Here is a 10234-nt window from a genome sequence, read left to right as displayed (position 1 = left end):
GTGTGTGTGTGTGTGTGTGTGTGTGTGTGCGTGTGCGTGCGCGTCGCGTCGGTCGTGTGTGTGTGTGTGTGTGTGTGTGTGTGTGTGTGTGTGTGTGTGTTATGTGTGTGTATGTGTGTGTGTATACTACGTGTGTGCGTGCGTGCGTGCGTTCGTGTGTATTACATACACACGCGATTTATTTTCAACTGTTAACGAACAGGCCGGTGGCAGTAGATATATTATGTTTTCCTGGTGTCGTTTCTAGGCTAATTTATGGGCTTTTATTCGAATTAAACTTACTTGTGGGCGGATTACGATCGGCAAGGGAGCATAATTAATACAAAATACGCGATTGAAATTTGTAATGTGCACATGTCATGTATTTTCTCATCCCCGTCTCCCGTACCACTCCCATCTACATGATTCTCCGTTAGTTACATGAAACATGCTGGTGTTACATTTGTAAAGAAATAGATCATATTTTGAAGCATCACAGTAAACACCCTGTTATAAGAATGCTTGTGTACAAGTACACTATAGTATTTATTCATTAAATATTATATAATAGTCACTTAAACCATTTCATATCTGCCTTATCATAACAAAAAAATATTAGTCATCTTAAGGTTTTCAGTTTACAGTGTTTCTTACATTTCATATAATTGATAATATTTTTCAACAAGACTCATATACACTATAGAGACAATGTACAATAGACGCCATCAGAAAACGACATATATGTTTCCGCATAGAAATCAAGTGACAATGACAGTTGCAGTGACAATGACAATTACAGTGACACTGATTACTGCTGCGTATATTTCCACTTCGCCAAGGCCAAATCTTTCTATCACTCTACACTCTCAATAGATGACTTGACAGACATAATCCGTACCACACACGGCGCATGTGTAGATTATGCGACCAGTCATAGTGCGTCGCTATACTTGTAAAGCGCGCACACGAGTGACGAGCTTTAATGGATGACGACTCTTCACTGTTTTAATAACTGCGTTTGGCAGACATCTTGGAATTGCCGTGTTTTTGAGTTTCGCCATTTTTACAATAGAATGAATTGTGACGTAAAACGCGTTTGTGCGCTAACGAGCACAAGATTCATCGATGGTGTTTTTGGTGACCATTAGCGAGATTTTCAAGGCCAGTGATAGACATGTCTGATACTTAAACATTACTTACATGCTCAATGAAACGCTGTGTCGCTAGTCAACATACTTTTTAGTGACCACTTTTATGTGCCTATCCGCTGCTCTGCACGGGATTTTGTTCAGGTATATCGTTATTCTATATCAGAATAAAATACCTTTTAGTATGACTCACAGTGACTTACCTGCTAAGGTACATGTTAATAATATGTTAATTAATCAAATTCAAGATGTTAGAACAGAAATCGGTTGGCACTGAATCTGCGGAGATATCGCTCACTCTTTATTGACTGAAATTTTGCTGACATTTCGATTTGATACTTTGTCAAATGTCGTATGTGCTACAAGATGGATAGAGGTGTAATTATGTGCCTCGATATGCCTCAAAGTGTGTATACGATATTTAAAATAGCCGCCTACACGTCAAGTTAACAGTAGAGAGATCGATGACGACCACGTTATCATTGTAAGATTTGTAGCTATAATAATACCGATGTCGTACTTCGTATAAATTAACATATATAAACTTGTTTATTAATTAATTTTACTTGATTTTTCTTTATTTATTTATGAATTATATATAATATGTATAATTATTACTATATACTATGAAATAACCGAGTGCATTGTTACTATAATCGCATTGTTAGCGACGTATCTTATTAACCATTACATCTTATGTAGTCAATAGCCTTCAGAGCTAACTACTAAAATGTTACGATTGGCAAAACCATTTTTCCTTAGTTTAGTGTGGTTTATGTGTTTAAGAATAACAAACTCGCTGTGAAAACAGTCGATGACTTATGTGCTCGATAGGTGTTGCCGTATGTTTGCTCGAGTAGAAAAACACTGCACCCAAAATCAGCGGCAACACATGTGTACTTTACACCCTTATCCTACTGATTGTATGTGCGAGTGTTCGTTCTAAACCTGCATGGCAGTGCACGCATTTAACTCTGCACAACAATTCTGCAAAGTATTCAGCAGTGCATCGTGAAGAAATTGCTAAATTCATTATGGTACTCATGAGTAATTAAATAATCAAGCAACAATTCATCTATCTGCTTGTCTGTCTGTCCGTCCGTCCGTCCGTCTGTCTTTATGTCTGTCTGTCTGTTCGTATGTCTGTCTGTCTGTCTGTCTCTCTGTCTGTCTGCCTGCCTGTCTCTCTGTCTATCTGTCTGTCTGTTTGTCTGTCTTTCTTTCTTTCTGTCTGTCTGTCAGCCTGCATGCCTGCCTGCCTGCCTGTCTGCCTGCTTGTCTGTCTGTCCGTATGTCTTCCTGTCTTCCTGTCTGTCTGTTTGTCTGTCTGTCTGTCTGTCTGTCTGTCTGTCTGTCTGTCTGTCTGTCTGTCTGTCCGTCCGTCTGTGTTGTGTGTACATACGTTCATGCTTACGTACGTACGTGTACGATTATACTAGTGCTCTTTTCTTAACTGTTTCATGCGAACTGCATATCTGTCTAAATATGTGAGAATTGTGCCAAACGAATAGGTTACAGGATAGTTAATTAAAACTAATTAAAAATAATTATTTCGTATTACTTCGTATTTATAAATAATATTATTTTTAGTATTGGTACTACATTGAATGGCAAACTACGATATCCACGAGAGACGGTTGCAAATGTATACTATCTAAAAAAATGTTTCCTGCTTGTACGTGCAGGTGTATTGTACACCCACAGATCAGGGAAGGGCATATATTTTTTATATGGTTACTGTCCGCTAAAGGTTAGGCGTGTATATTTTGCAGAGTGATGTGTATTTTGGGTTAGTTACTCTTCATATAAAGGCCGCACGCAGCAAAGACGGCGGGATTTATGTGTGTGTGTGTGTGCGGTTACTGTAACCCATCCCTTTGCCAACAACAATTTGTGTTTACAGGTATCGCTTACCGAGAGGCGAGAGCTAAACGTGAGAGTGGCTAATGAAGGTCTGAACCGGCTACACACGCGCGCGTGCATGTCGGCATAAAAGCCATCCGCACTCACGCAGCACGGTTAGTTTCAGACCAAGACAGGCGCCGACTTGTTTACAAACGAGGAGAGTCGGGCACCCCGGCGACACATATAGCGTACCTGTTGCGGTCGACACAGCAGTCGTAGAGAGACGAGGGATGGAATTTGCCGTGGTCCCGTTTCCATAGCGACGCATTACTTATGGTGCACCTAGCCGCGCATCCTGCCGTCGCATCATCGCAGTTCCTCTGTAAGATCTTCACGCTTCTCGCTTTCTTCCTTTCGCGTCGGAAGTAACCGTGTTCATAGTAAAACGCAATCGCCGACTGAGAACCGGCAGGTTGGTAATTTAGAAACTCCTAGATGCCGCAATTCATCATTCAACCGGGCAACCATCAAAGGTTGCGATTTGTCGACGCTCATTGGTGGATGGGCGTCACGTGACTGCGCGCAGCTCTCGCTTGTGTCGAGACGGTTGTAAATTACAGAGTCATTTATTTTCAGATTTATCTCTTGACAGCGACAGCTAATTTGCTCCTCATCAGTAGCTGCTGGAGACGGAGAATTTAAAGGATAAACATCATGAATTCGGAGGCCATAGATTACTCGCTAATGTGCAATACTGTGGTCGAAAATGGTTACATCACGAATCAACACTTCAGCGGCGATGTGTCCGGTCAGGTGTATTACGGCTCACCTGCGAACGGCAACTGTTCTCCGTACATGCCTGACACTGGGCACCACGGGTACTCACAGGAGAGTCACCCGGCATCGCTTGATCCTTCCTACGCTAGCTTAGCTAACGGCTACGACTACGCTCAGACTAACGGCTCTCCCGGATCGTGCACGTACAACGGTTACAACACCTATCATGTCACCCCGCAGCAGCAGCAGCAGGACGCACCCGTCTACACCGACCTAACCCACAGCCACTCCAACGACGCGGGCTATCATAACTCGTCGCTGAATTACAGCGCAGATTGCGGAGGTGTCATAAACTACAGTAATTCGTCGTACGTGGAGTCACAGCCACCTCACGGTGTTATTCAGCAGCAGCAGCAGCAGCAGCAGCAGACTCAGATCTCGGGATACGTGCCGAGCGATGGCCAGCATCATAGACTTGACGTTACGGTGACCGTCGATCAGAACTCCAGCAGCTGTAGCCCCGTGTCGGCAGCAAACTCCACGCCAAACCATCCTCAATATAAATGGATGCAATTGAAACGAAACACGACCAAAGCAGGTACGTTTGCTTCCATTATGATTAACGCGCATTCTCGCACACGCACACTCTCTCTCTTTCTCTCTCTCACACTCTTTTTCTCGCTCTTCCTCGCGCTCTCCCTTTCTCTCTCACTTAATTGGTCGTCGATGTGTTATTTTAATTTTAATTTTAACTGCGAGCGCCCCGTAAACATTAGACGTGTCACTGTGTTTCATTCCGCATCGAACAACGCTAAGACGGAGAAAGAGTGCATATATAAATAACTACTGCTATGTGTCACACGCGCAGACGACTGACTCGGTTATGTAAATGCTTGAATAAACATTGTCTCGCCCCGTCGGCCTGTCCCCGCGGTGTTGTCGTCAACTGGCCATATAGCTGGTGTTGCTTAAATGCGTTACTCGCACCGGCCGATAGTGAATTGTACTAGCGGGAGTGTTTCCACGAGCTACTATTGTCGGCAGTGATCAAAGCACATGCCGGCATGCGGACCTCTGAAACATGCTCGGCTATAGTCGTTGCTCTTTGAACCGGGTCTTGTCCATTAAGCTCAAGTTATGAGCAGACCAGCAGACGCTTTTTCACCCCCAAGGTCCGTGTCGGATGCCGAGCGCGAACCGACGAGGATAGATATTCTAGAATTAATATAACATAGAAGAGAAATATACATACATGGCTCGGCATGCATGTCGTTTAGAATTTAAGAGGTATATATATGTGTGTGAGCCCGTGTGTTTCATGGTTGATTTACGGAGTCTGGTCGCGGCTACACACGCGCGCGCTCGTGCGAGAGTCTTACATGGCGCGTGTGTATGTTATCTGCGGGTGTATTTATGTGTCTACGTGTGTGCATTTATGCGTGCACGTGAGTGTGTGCATGCATGTCTCTCCCTCGCTCTGTGTGTGCATGCATGTCTCTCCCTCGCTCTGTGTGTGTGTGTGTGTGTGTGTGTGTGTGTGTGTGTGTGTGTGTGTGTGTGTGTGTGTGTGTGTGTGTGTGTGTGTGTGTGTGTGTGTTGTGGTGAGTGTCGTGTGTGTGTGTGTGTGTGTGTGTGTGTGTGTGTGTGTGTGTAGTGTGTGTGTGTGTGTGTGTGTGTGTGTGTGTGTGTGTGTGTGTGTGTCTGTGTGTGTATGTGCGTGTCCTGTGTGCATTCGAGTGTATCTGTCTGTACTTGCGTAGAAGGTGACATTGTATGAACCCAGACTCATCAATCATAATACATAGGTCATACGGATTTTTAACGCACTCATATTTATTTTTACTGTATGTAGCCCTTACTTCATAATAACTATATGTAACTACATAATAATATTATTATCAACTATAATTTCACATCATAGTGGTTTTTCGTATTGCTACAGACGTGAAACAGTAGTTAAATGTATTTTTTAAGTATTAAACCTGTGTAATTTATATAAATATTATTCTTACCTTTACCTTACACGATTTGTAGAATTAGGAGATTTGCACCTATAACTGGAAAATTTATTATTTGATAAAACCACGAATATTTATACGATTATTGTGTAAATTAAGAACTTTATAAAACTGTAATACTATGGTAACGCTAAGTCGATAACATTAAGTTTCACGAAATTCATAAAAACAAATTTATGAATTATACGGTCAGTCATTCCTTTAGGTCTAAACTTCGTACTGGCAATTAATTCCAATAATTTTACATATTTATTATATATATTTATATAGTAATATTCATATACACGCGTACAATATATATATATAAGGGTTTAAAATTTATTTAATTGTTTGTAAATATACAATAGTAAAAAAATAACATGAATGGCATATTTTTATTATTCAACTTTTTTATTTATTTGTGATCGCTAGTTAATATAATATTTAGTTACTATTAAGTTACTATTTACTTATATATTTACTTTATATATAATGATTACGTAGGGGCCTATCCCCGATATTTCGCTCAAAATTTAGACATTATCAAGTTAATTATGGTTAATATTTATATTGTTCCTGTCGCTAAAATTATTGCTTTCCACCGCTTTACCAGTTAGTGAGTATTGTGACATAATTAACGTATTTTGACATATTTGGAGATTTTTAAATAATATTGTAGTGACTATAAAATCTCTATTAAATACTGAGTAAAGTGCCCCCATGCGGTACTTTCATCCGTATGTTTTGCACGCTGACGCTTGGCCATGCGAGCATGCATGCGTAACCCGCCGACTGTTTGACTTACAAATTACTGTACCTGTATTTGAAACAATATTACGCCATGCAAATATAACCTCAACGTAAAATAATTCTTCGAATGAGCGCCGGTAAATATTAATATCACGAACTGAATATCACACGTTTCCAGAAATCAACCCGTCATCCCTGTCGCGGCGATACACGCATTTAAGTTGCTGCATGGCCATGGACTTGGCATTATCGTAGTAGCTAGTTATTATATCATGAGGAATCATGTATATATGCTGTCTCTCGCTGGCAGAGCGGGCGCGCGTGTTCGTGTGTATAGCCATGGCGGGGAGTACGGCTGACATGTTTATGTGTATCCATGGGGAGCTTTCTCGACCTACTCCGCGCATTTTATAACATTTTCTAATTGAATTCTGACAAGTTGCAAGACGCGCAACTATATCACTTCCTAATTAAATTCTCTGTTCGCCTTACGAACGTCCACCGGTGCGGCATTAGAAGAAGAATATGCTGATATGCACCTGTTTCGGTTGATTAATTTTTTTCTCGTAGAAACAATTAAATTTTCGTCGTTCGATGAGTTGGTTCGGTGTACATGCATCGATCAAGCTTGCATCAATTATTGATACTCTATCAGCGACTAACATTGCATCCTTAAGCGATCGTGGGGACACTAGCAAACAAGCACGCAGACGCATGCCCCCCCCCCCCACCCCACCTCCTCCGTGCTGAGGCCGGTAACAAACCGTACACCACGATATGTAATAAATCGTTGCTAACCTGCTACTGTCTTACTGAGCCACAGTCCATATTGTAGCGGCTGTGAGTTTTATGGTTTGATGTGACCGTCCGCTGTATCTCTGTGACGCTATACCATGCCGCGGCGAATAGCAGAATATATATAGTATTTATGTAGAGAGCAAATAGTGCGAATTTCTTCGCCTTCAGTTCTTTCTCTCTCTCGCTCTATCTTTGTTGCCTCTCTCTCTCTCTCTCTCTCTCTCTCACTCTCTCTCTCTCTCTCACTCACGCGCACTCTCCCACTCTCGTTCTCTCTAGCTCTCTCTCGCTCTCTCTCGCTCTTTCTTTCTCTCTCTCTCTCTCTCTCTCTCTCTCTCTCTCTTTATCTCTCTCGCTTTCTCTCTCACACACTCTCTCTCACTTTCTCTCTCCCTCCACAATGCGACGTACTTTCGATAGATATCCTCTCTCTCTCTCTCTTTCTTTCCCTCTCTTTCACGTCGCCGTGTGTTCGTTCGTCTGCCACGCTATAGAAGCACTTGAAATTCTGGCACCGTTCAGCTGGCGATCACAGTAAGGCGAACCACGTGGGCCAGCATCGTTTACATTTTACAACTGTCTCGCTCGCAGATATTAATGACTCTAGGGCGGTCACCGGATGATTTATTACGTGTTGATAACACGCCGGTATCGGTGGTGCCCGTACGTCGCTACTGCTGCTACTGTAGCTACTGCATGAGTACTGCATGTAGTGTCGCAAGCAGCAATGCTACTCGTTGTACGTGTGAAACGCGGGTGGACGTATCCGCACAAAATAAAAATGTAAATCGCGAAGTTGTAACTCATCGTGGAGGCATCGGTTAATATAGACTTTACGGACGCGAAAATGATGCGTGTTGAAAGTGACATCTGTTAAATTCCTGCCGAATATTCACGCCGTGGGTATTTCAGGGTGTCATAAACGAATATATATATAATGTGTGTATCTTTCTATGATTGTTTGAACAGTTTGACACGCCAACAGGCGCAAGTATATATAGAGCTGTGAAGGTGGCGGGAACACACATACAATGTATTTTAGCATATACATGATGAGGGTTGAAAAGGAATAAAAATATGCGCGACACACAGATACATAAAACTGTGTCTACTGGTGTGTATTTTAGTTCATAATATATCTCCTTAACTATTTTTGTAAAAAAAATAATTCAATTGCCTGCATGACGGTTTAATATAAATGACTTAGAGGTATGATTTAAACCTGGCGGTAGTAATTTTATCCTAATAAAAATTGAAACAACGGACAAAAAAGTATTTTTACAACAATGAAATCAGTGTATTTGTTAATAATGTATCGATAAAATAATTTACGATATTTAGACTACATGCGATACTGCTTTGCCTAACATTTCAGCAAAAATACAGTATGCAATCTAATATTAATGAAAGAATAATCGCATCTATCATAGGTCTGTGTTTTGTGAAGGTATAGAACTGCCACGAGGGTGGATTAAGTTTACGGTTTGTATGTATTCGTAGCCGGTGCGATGGCCTTACATAGTTACAAACCTATGCGTACGAAAACAAAATCCACCCAGGTTATCTGAGCACGGGGCGATACGTGCAGTACGTGTGTGTTTCTGAGAAGCTGAAACAACATTACGGGAAGCAGGCGACGGCTTGTGCGGCAGTTGTCACAATAACGTTGCATAATATTGATAGCTTATAGTGTTACATGATTAGATTGCATTGCGTGTATCCGTAACATGCGGGTGGTTACCGCTGAGAAACACACGTGGATTGAAGCGTTAAAATAAAATAATATACAGTGTTCAAGTTCTATGTGAATTTAAAATGATTTGTATATAATCACTTCAATATTACACCTGCTAACTGGGACATTAGCCGAGTATAAACTATTCTAGCCAGCCTTATATTTATTATATCTCTTGCTCTGTCATAAACTACATTTCTATTATCCAGACACTAGACAAGTTTTGGAAATGCCGGTTGCCATAGGGTTTTAGAAAAAAATAGATTTTTTTCAAATGCCTTGTGGAATTTATAGCAATAAATCCTAGTCACGGCATTATAATAGTTATTACTAAAATCTAACTCGTGCATTATACGGGGGATTAATTAAACCGTACAAGGCTGTTTCTAACACAGACACTATATAGAGAATATCCTTCATATTATATGTTATATACGCCTTTTATTGCGGTGGATTTCTTCAGTAATCTAATCGTGATTTTGCTATTTATTTCCGCACGTAGTAAATCGACCTACTTACGTATGTTTTCTTAACCGCCCATAAAACCAAAAAAAAACGGGAAAACATATCACGTACGTCATTTATCACGTGATCGACTCGCTAGGTTTAATATTTCACTGCTGCTTCTCTGCACGAGGCGATCGTACAGATGTATCCTGTACGTATTTGAGCTGAAAACATACAGCGAGTTAGCAGCTTATAGTGAGTGTATTGCACACTGATATGTTCGCTACAGGCACGCGCGCTATGGTAATACGTGCGAGCGCGTTTCGTGGCGTATTTATACAGACATGCGGGTCGTGAAACGTTTGCGCGTTTCAGTTGCTAACCGCAAAATAAAGATCTCACAACGCAATCTGTAAGGCAAATAACGTGCGCAAACATCAATAGCAAATTCTCATACTAGCAGATTGAGGGTGGTAACAATCTAGAAAAAACTTTGTACAAGATATCCCGACCTGTCGCATGCGTATCTAATTTGCTTATATGTTGCTAAATTACAAACAAAGCTACCAGAAACACTTGAATAAAGATTAAATGGATAGGGGTCTTCAATTGACAAAATAATCGAATATTTTTTGCTTATGATATTCGCTCGCTGAAAATACAAGCACACACATACAAACACACGCACGCACACAAACACACCCACACACACGCGCACACACACACACACACACACACACACACACACACACACACAC

The 10234-nt window shown here is 41.3% G+C and overlaps 1 protein-coding gene and 1 long non-coding RNA gene across 4 annotated transcripts in view; one reads left to right on the top strand and one right to left on the bottom strand.

Annotated features, from left to right (window-relative positions):
- The window catches only part of LOC106812640, a 17809-nt gene extending 14504 nt beyond the window's left edge, over positions 1-3305 (bottom strand). For both annotated transcript variants that reach the window (XR_001394362.1, XR_001394361.1), the window contains exon 1: positions 3225-3305. This is a non-coding gene — a long non-coding RNA (uncharacterized LOC106812640). The remainder of the gene's footprint in view (positions 1-3224) is intronic.
- The window catches only part of LOC106812639 (homeobox protein Hox-A1-like), an 18004-nt gene continuing 11034 nt past the window's right edge, over positions 3265-10234 (top strand). The window contains exons 1-2 of one of the 2 annotated variants that reach the window (XM_014816558.1): positions 3265-3354; positions 3609-4347. In XM_014816558.1, the coding sequence (XP_014672044.1) occupies positions 3687-4347 (661 nt within the window). In that variant the 5' untranslated portion in view covers positions 3265-3354; positions 3609-3686. The other variant, XM_014816557.1, reaches the window with a different exon arrangement.

The sequence above is a fragment of the Priapulus caudatus genome, unplaced genomic scaffold (assembly GCF_000485595.1).
Source record: "Priapulus caudatus unplaced genomic scaffold, Priapulus_caudatus-5.0.1 Scaffold669, whole genome shotgun sequence".
Classification (NCBI taxonomy): Eukaryota; Metazoa; Priapulida; class Priapulimorpha; order Priapulimorphida; family Priapulidae; genus Priapulus; species Priapulus caudatus.
Note: the sequence above shows the minus strand (reverse complement) of the source record. Positions and strands in the feature narration are given on the sequence as shown.